The 12,762-nt window shown below is 40.5% G+C and overlaps 1 protein-coding gene and 1 long non-coding RNA gene across 13 annotated transcripts; both read left to right on the top strand.

Moving 5' to 3' along the window:
- Nucleotides 1–559: 559 nt before the first annotated feature.
- LOC112801073 (transposon Tf2-1 polyprotein) lies at nt 560–11,754 on the top strand. 11 transcript variants are annotated; one of them, XM_025843601.2, is made up of 7 exons: nt 560–589; nt 685–813; nt 925–1,022; nt 1,114–1,198; nt 1,294–1,368; nt 4,669–9,155; nt 11,411–11,754. In XM_025843601.2, the coding sequence occupies exons 5-7, from the start codon at nt 1,325–1,327 to the stop codon at nt 11,434–11,436; spliced, it is 4,557 nt and encodes a 1,518-aa protein (XP_025699386.2). In that variant the 5' UTR covers nt 560–589; nt 685–813; nt 925–1,022; nt 1,114–1,198; nt 1,294–1,324; the 3' UTR covers nt 11,437–11,754. The 11 variants fall into 11 exon arrangements, 10 of the variants coding, with proteins under 10 accessions (XP_025699386.2, XP_072093098.1, XP_072093099.1 ...); XM_072236997.1 differs by lacking the exons at nt 560–589; nt 685–813; nt 925–1,022; nt 1,114–1,198; nt 1,294–1,368 and adding exons at nt 1,976–2,144; nt 2,236–2,290; nt 2,379–2,507; nt 3,947–4,269; XM_072237000.1 differs by lacking the exons at nt 560–589; nt 685–813; nt 925–1,022; nt 1,114–1,198; nt 1,294–1,368 and adding exons at nt 1,977–2,144; nt 2,236–2,285; nt 2,379–2,507; nt 3,947–4,269.
- On the top strand, nt 9,468–9,971 carry LOC140184675 (uncharacterized). Of its 2 annotated transcripts, none has more exons than XR_011881957.1 (3): nt 9,468–9,608; nt 9,700–9,749; nt 9,843–9,971. It is a non-coding gene; the product is annotated as an uncharacterized lncRNA (long non-coding RNA). The 2 variants fall into 2 exon arrangements; XR_011881958.1 differs by having other exon boundaries at nt 9,700–9,754.
- Nucleotides 11,755–12,762: the final 1,008 nt, after the last annotated feature.

The following is a 12,762-nucleotide window of genomic DNA, read 5'->3' as shown; positions in this document are numbered from 1 at the left end:
AACGTTCTGTTGTGTGTTGTGGGGGCTAACTGAAACGATTTTTTTGTTTCAAACATGCAGGGAGAAGGCAGCAAGAGCAACAATGGAAGGCCCTACGGATGATGCTTCCTTCATGGATGTTGTTGCTCAGATTCATGAGGTGAAGGCTTTTTTCCATGCTATATCTTAATAAGCCTAGGTGCATGTCTTCAGTTTAGTCACCGTGACGTCATGTTCCATGCAGCACATCATTCAAAGTGAGAGGACTACAAGGTCAGCTGTGTCAACACAGTTACAACATTCAATGAGATTAACAGAAATTGTGGCTGGCCACTCAACCATGTTAGACATCCTATGGTCGGAACATGTGGGTCGAAAGAGTTCACAGGAACTGGACAAAGGACCCAAGAGCAAGGAAGGGGTGTGTGCGTCAAAGAGGAAAGTGTGCTCTAGTGCAAGGCTGGAAATGGTGGCTTCAAGGGCAAAAGACGTCAGACGTCTCCGCGGAGAAAAACAGATGAAAGTCGACGTGAAGAGGTCAAAAGGGAAGTGCACTCATACTAAGAAAGCGGCATCCAGAGGTGATAAGCCCTGCCGGAAGCCGTTGAAGGTTAGCACGTCTAAGTCTGTTCTGTATCAGTTTAGGGTAATTGGTTGACTCGACCGAGGTTTCCTACTAACCAGAAGGGTGATGTTATCTTGTAGAGGAAGTTGGAGTTTTCCATGGCGTTCGACGGTGATGTGGAAGTCCCAGCTGATTCGATTGAGTTCGGCACTCCCTATAACAATGGACGCAACCGATGTGGACTGGTGCAGGGGGAAGACATGCCCCAGGTCAGACTAAATCCATTTGTGTCGTGTAGGTATAGGAATGATAAATAACGATTCATCTTGTTGTGATTTCACAGCAGGGGTATTTAGAATGTGAATGGCGTTTCTTTGCAGGTTTTTGACCTCGTGTTCAGGCCCCCAGATGGCATGTTCTTCTCAAACCTTGAGCTCGCCGTTGTGTCATATGTTTTCGACGCCCATCTGGACAAAAGGTTAGTTTACTTGACGGGTACTATTCACTATTTGAAAAACTTGTTCATAAAAGCTGGTGATAAAGGTGTGTGACGTATTTGTGGGATGTAGGGAGATTTTGTTTCCTAGTGAGCATACTCAGGGGGACCGCGCTGCCTTTTGTACGCTGTGCCCAGGAGAAAAGCTAATAGATGATGTAAGTTAGCATTTGTAGTATGTAATGTGTTGCACTAGGATGGAACAACGTTTTCTCTTAAGACCACAATTAATGTGTGCGCTAATGTTGCACAGGTTATCAATCTGCTTGCTACGGTTTTGACAGATGAACGTTCTGAGCCGAGCTGGTGGCTACTTACTAGCTTTTCTGTGAGTTCCATCTCCGTCAACTGTTTGGGCCATGTGTCTTACATGTTATGCCTTTTTAATTGTTGGTCATTTCTGATGTGGGTTAAGCTTATAGGATATCATTGCAAATTTAATCTTTCATATCACACTAAACCTGCAATTGATTTAGTATAATTCTCTTAATGATGAAACCAACGCTAACCATAAGCAGGAGTTCAGAAATACTCTCTATTATTGAACTGTTTGCATGCACAGCTAAATATTTGGTGTAAGTGTATGTTGCCCTTGATTTCTATATGAATTCCTATATCGTGCAGTGTATGGATAATTCACCATGTTCAGGTGTATACTTTAGTAGATAGTCGATGGTGGGGTTCATTACTAATAAGCAAAGTGTAAACCCCGGTTAAATTAGTTAATAAATTAGTTTTTAATAAAGAGGATTAAAAATGTGAATATTATATTAAATTAGGATAGAGCTCATCGAAACGAGAATTTTGACACCAATTTCGAAGAAAACGGTCCAAAATTGGACCGAACGGGGCCGAACCGGTTGAACCGGGCCCAAACCGGGCTGTCGGTCCAACCGGACCCACACTTTAAATGAGCCCACGTTCCTTTCTTCTCCATTTTGGCTTCAGCGACATGAAAGCTCCAGGGAGAGAAAGCAACGCCGAAACCCTTGCGGCAAATTTCAATTCGCCGTAACTTCTCCGTCCGAGCTCCGATTGCCGCACCGTTTGCGGCCACGCGTCCACCGCGTCGAGCTCTACATTTCTATCGGAACAATTTCATAGGTAACTTATTTAATCACTCTCAGCTTCATCTTCCCCCAATTTTCGAATTTTAAGTGGGAATATTGAATTTCTTTGATTTCTGATGTTTTAGGATCCAATTAGCTTGAGAGAAACGTTCACTCTTGCTTATGTGAAGCTTGGGTAAGGTGAGGATACGATAATTCTATTTTATTTTCATTAAATTTGAGCTTTGAGTATTAAATTGGGTATATATGTATTATGAACGTGTATTAGGTTGAAAATAAATAATTGGAGCTTGAAATTGTGAATACTGGAACTTGGAGGAAGCGGATTAGTTGAGTTTTGAGGGGCTGTCTTGGTTTTGAATAAATAGCTTTGGTCGTTACGTGAAAATCGGCCAAGGTATGGTTTAGGTTTCTTGCATTTAATATATAATGTTCTGTGAAAACTTAGGCTAGGTGACCATAGGATAAGTTGGAATGCGGGTGTATGTTTAGTGTTTAGTAATTTTTCGATGAATATATTTGGTTGAAGTTTATTGGATAATTAGTTATTAATTTTGGATGGTGAATGTTATTATTGATGAACATGGTTAGTTTGGTGCTTGTTGATTAATTAATAATTTGGTGAATTATTGATTTGAGGTATCTTGTGTTAGAAGCCTAGGATTAGTGAACTATGATCCTTAGTTGAATTTTTGGTTGTTGGATTTGAATATTGTATGAGTATAATTGTTGATCTGAGGTAGATTTATTGTGGTGACTGTTATGATGATGAGGAAGGGTGTGTTGAATTGAAAAGAAAGCAGGTTTGGACCCGAAAAGGGTGGCAAAGTCCGAGTTTTAGAGGAGGTGCTGCCAAAATTTTATAAAAATTAGAGATTTTGTTTATATGATTATCTAAAAAGATTTAGATTCAAAGATTATATGGTTTGAATTAGAGTTATTAAGAAAATAAGTATGTTTTAAGTTTGAAGTTTGATTCTTAGAAAAGAATGAATTATGTTTTGAATTGGAACTATTGATGGACGAAATGAGAGGTGTGATATCGAAGGATAAGGATTGAATATGTTTAACGTATGATGATGAATGAGATGCAATTGAGAATGATGTGGATGTTAATGAATTATAATTGAATTATTTATATGGCTTATGAATTTGAATAATCTGAGATATGAGGTTCCCTGGATAAAGTGCCGTGGCTTGCCACCACGTGTACCAGGTAGAAAACTCGATACTCTGTTGACCCCACGACGTAAGTGTGACCGGGCACTATATAAATTCCCGGGAATGTTACCCCCATTGAGCAATATTGATTATTTGAGATAAAGCTATGCATAGACTCTTGGGGATGCACGTCGGGGGACAGTCTAAGGACAATTCAGACTTGTCGGGTTGGCTGGATAACCGACAGATGAGCCTCATCAGCCATAGGACAGGCATGCATCATATGCATATTATTTGAACTACTTGCTTGTGTATTAACTGGGTATGCCTAAATGTACTTGCCATGTTAAATGTATATTTGTTATCTGCAGTACTTGTAACCTTCTTGTACTTGCCTTTGTTTGTTTACTTGTCTATGAAAATGCATGATGGAGTTGGAGGTAAGGAGGAATGACAGAATGGGATTTAGATTTAAGGTTAAGTTAAGTTAGGTTTAAATATCCTTAGTAAACCACCTTTTATGGCTTCTACTTAATACTTTAAGCTCTATAATCTGAGTGTCGGTGTTCTAGGATTGCCTCTGGCATTCCCAGGACCTTATATATTATGTGTGTGGCACCTTTACCATACTGAGAACCTCCGGTTCTCATTCCATACTATGTTGTTGTTTTTCAGATGCAGGTCGAGAGGTATCTCGTTAGGCGTCTGGACTCTTAAAGCGGAGTGGTTACTGGGATATCTTGTTATGCTATGATGTATATATATGTACTTAGTTTTCTCTCCGCATGACTTATTCTTTTTGATCCTCTTAGAGGTTTATGGAGAGGCAGGATTGTGTATATGTACTTTTGGGTTTGGATATGTATGTATATATGTGTAAATATTCTCCGGCCAGTCTTGACTTCGCAGGCTGAGTTAGGAGCTTGTTATTTTGTATCCTTGGTATTCTACTCCTACTTCTGTTAGCTTATGTTTGATAGTTATGATTTTCTTAGCACGTAAGTTAACTCGTTCCTTGAGCGTTGCGCCTTTATTGTGCGATTTTTATTTTCCCCTTTTCTTTAAGGCTCCTAGCATATTATAATTCTTCTGCTATTATATGTACTCATTTTATTTTAGAGGTCGTAATACCACACCACATTCGTTTTACGACTTAAGCGTAAAGCTTAGTGTGGTAGGGTGTTACATTATGGTATCAGAGCAGTTCGTTCCTATAGAGCCTGAAAGACGGACTGATTGTACTTCTGTGCATTCTCTGTATATGTGTTTATGTGCTATTAGGATATCTGACTGATATATATGGCATAAACGTTTGTGAGCATGCATTTGGAACTTAAAGCATTAGACTTGCGATATTGAGACTAATCAACTTAATATGACTTGTTTGGTGTATATAGGGACCAGATGTCAACTCACAGACGCGGTCGCGGGCGAGGTAGAGGTAGGACAGGCACCGTTACTCCTGCCCCCATAGGGACTGATTCAGTAGACTTTATGGCTGCCCTGGGAAATATGGCTGCAGCTATGCAGGCGACAGCCGAGGCACTGGGTAATCAGATAAATCAGGGAAATCATGGGAACAATAATGATGAGGGCGGTCCAATGACACTTGCTACATTTCTGAAAGTTCACCCTCCGACTTTTAGGGGAACCTCAAATCCCACTGACGCAGATAATTGGATTCAGGCTATGGAAAGGGCGTTACAGGCACAACAGGTTCCTGAAGAGCAATGGGTTGAATTTGGAACTTATCAGTTGCAAGGTGAAGCTCAGTATTGGTGGCAGGGAACACGACGTATCCTGCAGCCTGATGGTGCTGCGATTCCTTGGGAGGTTTTCCGGACAGAGTTCTATAAGAAATACTTTCCTAATTCAGCTAGAAATGCCAAGGAACTTGAATTAATGCAGTTAAAACAAGGACAGATGATTGTTGCTGAGTATACTAGTAAGTTTGAGGAGTTGTGTCGCTTTTCTCGTATCTGTCAAGGTGCGCCTGAAGATTTTGCTGAATGGAAGTGTATTAAATATGAAGGAGGTCTTCGGAGTGATATTCTGAGCTTCGTTGCCCCAATGGAGATCAGGGTGTTTTCTGAATTGGTGAATAAGAGTAGGGTGGCTGAGGATTGTGTGAGGAAGGCGGCAGCAGAGAAAGGAAGTTTGAGGGTGCCTTTTCAGAGACCTTCAGGAAGGAACTTTGCTCCGAGAGGTAGGAATTTCAAGCATGGAGGTTCTATTCCGCAGCAGACTCAGGGTCAAGGTAATTATAGAAGGTTGAATACCAATGGTAATCAGGGAAGAAGATTTGGGAAGCAGCCACAGCAGGATTTGAATTGTCAAAGGTGCGGAAAGTATCATCCTGGAGTTCCGTGCAGACTAGGACTTGGAGTATGCTATTCCTGTGGACAGCCTGGGCATATAGCCAGTAATTGCCCAGAGAAGAAGAAGTATGAGACTGGTAGGGTGCAGCAGCCGGGGAGAGTATACACCACTTCTACCGTAGGTGCTGAGGGATCTGAGACACTGATTAGAGGTAATTGTGAAATGGCTGGTAAAATCTTAAATGCTTTATTTGATTCAGGAGCAAGTCATTCATTTATTGCATTTGAAAAGGCCCATGAATTAGGATTGAGAATGGTGGTTTTAGGTTATGATTTAAAAGTATATAATGCTACTCATGAAGCTACGGTGACTAGGATAGGATGTCCACAAGTTCCTTTTCGAGTACAACAGCGTAAATTTGTGCATGATTTGATTTGTTTGCCTATGACTGGTCTTGATCTCATTTTGGGATTGGATTGGTTATCCAAAAATCACGTTTTGCTTGATTGTTCTGAGAAGTCAGTACAGTTTATGCCGGAAGGGTCGGAAGCACCGGTTGTAGTGAATAGTTACTATTTGAATTCAATGATAGTAAACTGTTCTGGAACCGAATGTCAGGGTATTATGTTATTAACTGCGGGAGTATCAGGTGATGATCAGAGTTTAGAGCAAATTCCGGTTGTATGTGAATTTCCAGATGTGTTTCCGGATGATATTAATGAATTTCCACCTAATCGAGAGGTTGAATTTGCAATCGAGTTGGTACCTGGATCCGGTCCAATTTCGATTACTCCTTATAGGATGTCGCCTTTAGAAATGGCTGAACTGAAGGCTCAGCTGGAAGATCTGTTGGGTAAGCATTTTATCCGACCAAGTGTTTCTCCGTGGGGAGCGCCAGTGTTACTGGTAAAGAAGAATGATGGGAGTATGCGGCTGTGTGTCGATTATCGGCAATTGAATAAGATCACTGTGAAGAATAAATATCCGTTGCCTAGAATTGATGATCTAATGGATCAGTTACAGGGTGCCGGTGTGTTTTCTAAGATTGACCTGCGATCCGGATATCATCAGATAAGGGTTAGAGACGAGGATATTCCAAAAACTGCTTTCAGAACCCGTTATGGTCATTATGAGTATACAGTGATGTCTTTCGGGTTAACTAATGCCCCGGCAGTATTTATGGATTATATGAACAGGATTTTCCGACCGTATCTGGACAAGTTTGTTATTGTCTTCATTGATGACATTCTTGTCTATTCTAAGACTGAAGAGGAACATACTGATCACTTGCGAACTGTGCTGCAAATTCTGAGAGACAGAAAGTTGTATGCTAAGTTATCTAAATGTGAGTTCTGGAAGAGTGAGGTGAAGTTTCTCGGCCACGTGGTGAGTAAGCAGGGAATAGCTGTGGATCCTGCTAAGGTAGAAGCAGTGATGAATTGGGAGCGACCAACTTCAGTGACAGAGATAAGGAGTTTCCTAGGTTTGGCGAGGTATTATCGCAGATTCATTAAGGGATTTTCACAGCTCGCCTTACCTTTAACTAAGTTGACTAGGAAGGATACGCCTTTTATCTGGACTCCGGAATGTGAAGGGAGTTTCCAAGAATTGAAGCACAGGTTGACTACTGCACCTGTATTGGTATTACCTGAACCAAGTGAACCGTTTGAAGTGTATTGTGATGCATCTCTGAAAGGTTTGGGGTGCGTCCTGATGCAGCACCAGAATGTTGTAGCATACGCCTCACGACAATTAAGGCCGCATGAGATGAACTACCCGACACACGATTTAGAACTTGCTGCTGTTGTGTTTGCTTTAAAGATTTGGAGGCACTACCTCTATGGTGTTAAGTTTCTTGTTTTCTCAGACCATAAGAGTTTGAAGTATCTTTTTAAGCAGAAAGAGTTGAATATGCGTCAGAGAAGGTGGATGGAGCTTCTGAAAGATTATGATTTTGAATTGAATTATCATCCAGGAAAAGCGAACGTTGTGGCGGACGCTTTGAGTCGGAAGTCTTTATATGCAGCTTGGATGATGCTACGGGAGGAAGAGTTACTGAAGGCATTCCAAGGTTTGAATTGGGGAGTTAGAGAAGAATCTGGAATCCTGTGTTTGAGTCAGTTGCAGATTTCAAGTGATTTTAAATCAGAACTTCTGAAGGCTCATCAAGACAGTGAAGCGTTACGTAAAGTATTACCGGCAGTTGAACAGGGAAAACAATGGAGAGTGTCAGAAGGCCAGGATGGTTTGTGGAGGTTCAAGAACCGGATTATTGTGCCAGATATTGGAGACCTACGACAGAGAATCTTGAAGGAAGCTCATAAGAGCGGGTTTTCAATTCACCCAGGGAGCACTAAAATGTATCAGGATCTGAAAACGATGTTCTGGTGGCCAGGTATGAAGAATGATGTGGCATTGCATGTATCTAAATGTTTAACGTGTCAGAAGGTTAAGATTGAGCATCAGAGACCATCAGGGACCCTTCAGCCTTTGGAGATTCCACAATGGAAATGGGAGAGTATTGCAATGGATTTTGTGATAGGTTTGCCTAAAACCCGATCTGGTTGTGACGCTATTTGGGTGGTTGTGGATCGACTAACAAAATCAGCTCACTTTCTTCCTATCCAAATAAGTTGCACAATGGAGGAATTGGCTCGAATGTATATTAAAGAGATTGTCAGGTTGCATGGCGTGCCTTCTACTATCATATCTGATAGAGATCCTCGTTTCACATCAAGGTTCTGGGGAGCTTTTCAGCGTGCATTTGGGACTCAGTTAAGCTTGAGTACTGCGTATCACCCTCAGACGGATGGTCAGTCAGAAAGAACTATTCAGACCTTGGAGGATATGTTAAGGGCTTGTGTTTTGGACCAGCCTGTGAGCTGGGATCGGTATATGCCATTAATTGAATTTGCTTATAATAATAGCTATCATGCGAGCATCGGAATGGCTCCATATGAGGCTCTGTATGGCAGAAAATGTCAGTCTCCACTATGTTGGTATGAAACTGGAGAAAGGAGTTTATTAGGGCCTGAAATGATGGCTGAAACGACTGAGCAAATAAAGAAGATTCGTAGTCGAATGCTTATAGCCCAAAGCCGCCAGAAGAGCTATGCTGATCAGAGGCGAAAGCCTTTGGAATTCGAAGAAGGAGAACATGTCTTTTTGAAAGTTACACCAACCACTGGAGTGGGAAGAGCTATTAAGACTAAGAAACTGAATCCCCGTTATATTGGACCCTTTGAGATTCTGAAGAGGATTGGGCCAGTGGCTTATAGAATTGCCTTACCGCCATATCTTTCGAATTTGCACGACGTGTTTCATGTATCACAGCTTCGGAAGTATACTCCTGATGCAAGTCATGTTCTAGAACCAGAACCAATCCAAGTAAGAGAAGATCTAACACTCCCAGTAATTCCGGTGAGAATTGATGACTTCAGTATTAAACGATTACGCGGAAAGGAAGTATCGTTGGTAAAAGTAGCTTGGAGTCAAGCTGGTATTGAGGAACATACTTGGGAGCTCGAATCAGATATGCGAAAGGACTATCCAAATCTCTTTTCAGGTAACTAGATTTGAATTTTGAGGGCAAAATTCTTTATTAGGTGGGTAGGATGTAAACCCCGGTTAAATTAGTTAATAAATTAGTTTTTAATAAAGAGGATTAAAAATGTGAATATTATATTAAATTAGGATAGAGCTCATCGAAACGAGAATTTTGACACCAATTTCGAAGAAAACGGTCCAAAATTGGACCGAACGGGGCCGAACCGGTTGAACCGGGCCCAAACTGGGCTGTCGGTCCAACCGGACCCACACTTTAAATGAGCCCACGTTCCTTTCTTCTCCATTTTGGCTTCAGCGACATGAAAGCTCCAGGGAGAGAAAGCAACGCCGAAACCCTTGCGGCAAATTTCAATTCGCCGTAACTTCTCCGTCCGAGATCCGATTGCCGCACCGTTTGCGGCCACGCGTCCACCGCGTCGAGCTCTACATTTCTATCGGAACAATTTCATAGGTAACTTATTTAATCACTCTCAGCTTCATCTTCCCCCAATTTTCGAATTTTAAGTGGGAATATTGAATTTCTTTGATTTCTGATGTTTTAGGATCCAATTAGCTTGAGAGAAACGTTCACTCTTGCTTATGTGAAGCTTGGGTAAGGTGAGGATACGATAATTCTATTTTATTTTCATTAAATTTGAGCTTTGAGTATTAAATTGGGTATATATGTATTATGAATGTGTATTAGGTTGAAAATAAATAATTGGAGCTTGAAATTGTGAATACTGGAACTTGGAGGAAGCGGATTAGTTGAGTTTTGAGGGGCTGTCTTGGTTTTGAATAAATAGCTTTGGTCGTTACGTGAAAATCGGCCAAGGTATGGTTTAGGTTTCTTGCATTTAATATATAATGTTCTGTGAAAACTTAGGCTAGGTGACCATAGGATAAGTTGGAATGCGGGTGTATGTTTAGTGTTTAGTAATTTTTCGATGAATATATTTGGTTGAAGTTTATTGGATAATTAGTTATTAATTTTGGATGGTGAATGTTATTATTGATGAACATGGTTAGTTTGGTGCTTGTTGATTAATTAATAATTTGGTGAATTATTGATTTGAGGTATCTTGTGTTAGAAGCCTAGGATTAGTGAACTATGATCCTTAGTTGAATTTTTGGTTGTTGGATTTGAATATTGTATGAGTATAATTGTTGATCTGAGGTAGATTTATTGTGGTGACTGTTATGATGATGAGGAAGGGTGTGTTGAATTGAAAAGAAAGCAGGTTTGGACCCGAAAAGGGTGGCAAAGTCTGAGTTTTAGAGGAGGTGCTGCCAAAATTTTATAAAAATTAGAGATTTTGTTTATATGATTATCTAAAAAGATTTAGATTCAAAGATTATATGGTTTGAATTAGAGTTATTAAGAAAATAAGTATGTTTTAAGTTTGAAGTTTGATTCTTAGAAAAGAATGAATTATGTTTTGAATTGGAACTATTGATGGACGAAATGAGAGGTGTGATATCGAAGGATAAGGATTGAATATGTTTAACGTATGATGATGAATGAGATGCAATTGAGAATGATGTGGATGTTAATGAATTATAATTGAATTATTTATATGGCTTATGAATTTGAATAATCTGAGATATGAGGTTCCCTGGATAAAGTGCCGTGGCTTGCCACCACGTGTACCAGGTAGAAAACTCGATACTCTGTTGACCCCACGACGTAAGTGTGACCGGGCACTATATAAATTCCCGGGAATGTTACCCCCATTGAGCAATATTGATTATTTGAGATAAAGCTATGCATAGACTCTTGGGGATGCACGTCGGGGGACAGTCTAAGGACAATTCAGACTTGTCGGGTTGGCTGGATAACCGACAGATGAGCCTCATCAGCCATAGGACAGGCATGCATCATATGCATATTATTTGAACTACTTGCTTGTGTATTAACTGGGTATGCCTAAATGTACTTGCCATGTTAAATGTATATTTGTTATCTGCAGTACTTGTAACCTTCTTGTACTTGCCTTTGTTTGTTTACTTGTCTATGAAAATGCATGATGGAGTTGGAGGTAAGGAGGAATGACAGAATGGGATTTAGATTTAAGGTTAAGTTAAGTTAGGTTTAAATATCCTTAGTAAACCACCTTTTATGGCTTCTACTTAATACTTTAAGCTCTATAATCTGAGTGTCGGTGTTCTAGGATTGCCTCTGGCATTCCCAGGACCTTATATATTATGTGTGTGGCACCTTTACCATACTGAGAACCTCCGGTTCTCATTCCATACTATGTTGTTGTTTTTCAGATGCAGGTCGAGAGGTATCTCGTTAGGCGTCTGGACTCTTAAAGCGGAGTGGTTACTGGGATATCTTGTTATGCTATGATGTATATATATGTACTTAGTTTTCTCTCCGCATGACTTATTCTTTTTGATCCTCTTAGAGGTTTATGGAGAGGCAGGATTGTGTCTATGTACTTTTGGGTTTGGATATGTATGTATATATGTGTAAATATTCTCCGGCCAGTCTTGACTTCGCAGGCTGAGTTAGGAGCTTGTTATTTTGTATCCTTGGTATTCTACTCCTACTTCTGTTAGCTTATGTTTGATAGTTATGATTTTCTTAGCACGTAAGTTAACTCGTTCCTTGAGCGTTGCGCCTTTATTGTGCGATTTTTATTTTCCCCTTTTCTTTAAGGCTCCTAGCATATTATAATTCTTCTGCTATTATATGTACTCATTTTATTTTAGAGGTCGTAATACCACACCACATTCGTTTTACGACTTAAGCGTAAAGCTTAGTGTGGTAGGGTGTTACACAAAGGGTTCGAATTCATTTACCTAACTTGGACTTTTTTCAGTATAATTGGTTACAACTACATAATTGACCTCGATGGCGTTATATTCATCATGGATTTATCTTTGCTCTGTTTTCATCTTTCATGTCAGCAAATCGCTTTAAGCCCTGGTAATTACTGCCCGGAGACCCTGGAGTTTATCAAAACAGGATACATGGGCCCGGTGGATGATATCACAAAAGTTGGTAGTTATTGGCGTTATCATCCAGTGGCAGTTATGTACATTGGTGGTAAGCGGGTTTTTACTCATGTCCTTTCATCCACAAACTTGCAGATTTATATCCCTCTACATAAGGATCGTCACTGGTTTCTGATGGTCGTGGACCTTAAAGAGGAGCTACTCATCTACTTAGATTCTTTAAAAGACCACAGCGAGCGCGACGCAAGGGTCGACCAGATGACATATGTGGTAAAATTAGCTCATTTTTAATGCAATCTCTTTAATTTTTTGGTTTTTACATTCAAATTTGCATATTCTTGGTGCGGCTGATCCGCTGTTGGCAATGCAGGCTTTCTTCCTACAAACGGTACTCAGGGATAGGAAATTGTACAGCAAGTGTGACAGCGTCCCACCGATGACGTCTGCATACAGAGTTAGGAAACCCATCACCGGCCAACAAGAGCCAACCTCGTCAGCCTCCTTGTTACCTCGCTCCGTATCATGTGATTCGAATTTATATTACATACTGATTAGAGGTGATTTTGTTTCATGTTTTTAGCCGTGACTGTGGCATATGGGTTGCGCAATGGATGCAACTTTCTAGTATTTGGACCTCATATGACATAGAGGTTATGCTCTCC

Source organism: Arachis hypogaea, chromosome 5 (genome assembly GCF_003086295.3).
Source record: "Arachis hypogaea cultivar Tifrunner chromosome 5, arahy.Tifrunner.gnm2.J5K5, whole genome shotgun sequence".
NCBI classification, from domain to species: domain Eukaryota; kingdom Viridiplantae; phylum Streptophyta; class Magnoliopsida; order Fabales; family Fabaceae; genus Arachis; species Arachis hypogaea.
The sequence above is the reverse complement of the archived record's forward strand: the minus strand, read 5'-3'. Positions and strand labels throughout refer to the sequence as shown.

Bases quoted from the DNA above. Each gene is read 5' to 3' on its own strand.
- LOC112801073 (XM_025843601.2), top strand. From the start codon at position 1,325: ATGAACGTTCTGAGCCGAGCTGGTGGCTACTTACTAGCTTTTCT. The intron at 1,369-4,668 runs GTGAGTTCCATC...TGGTGTATATAG, and splicing joins GGCTACTTACTAGCTTTTCT to GGACCAGATGTCAACTCACA. The intron at 9,156-11,410 runs GTAACTAGATTT...GTTGTTTTTCAG, and splicing joins CTATCCAAATCTCTTTTCAG to ATGCAGGTCGAGAGGTATCT.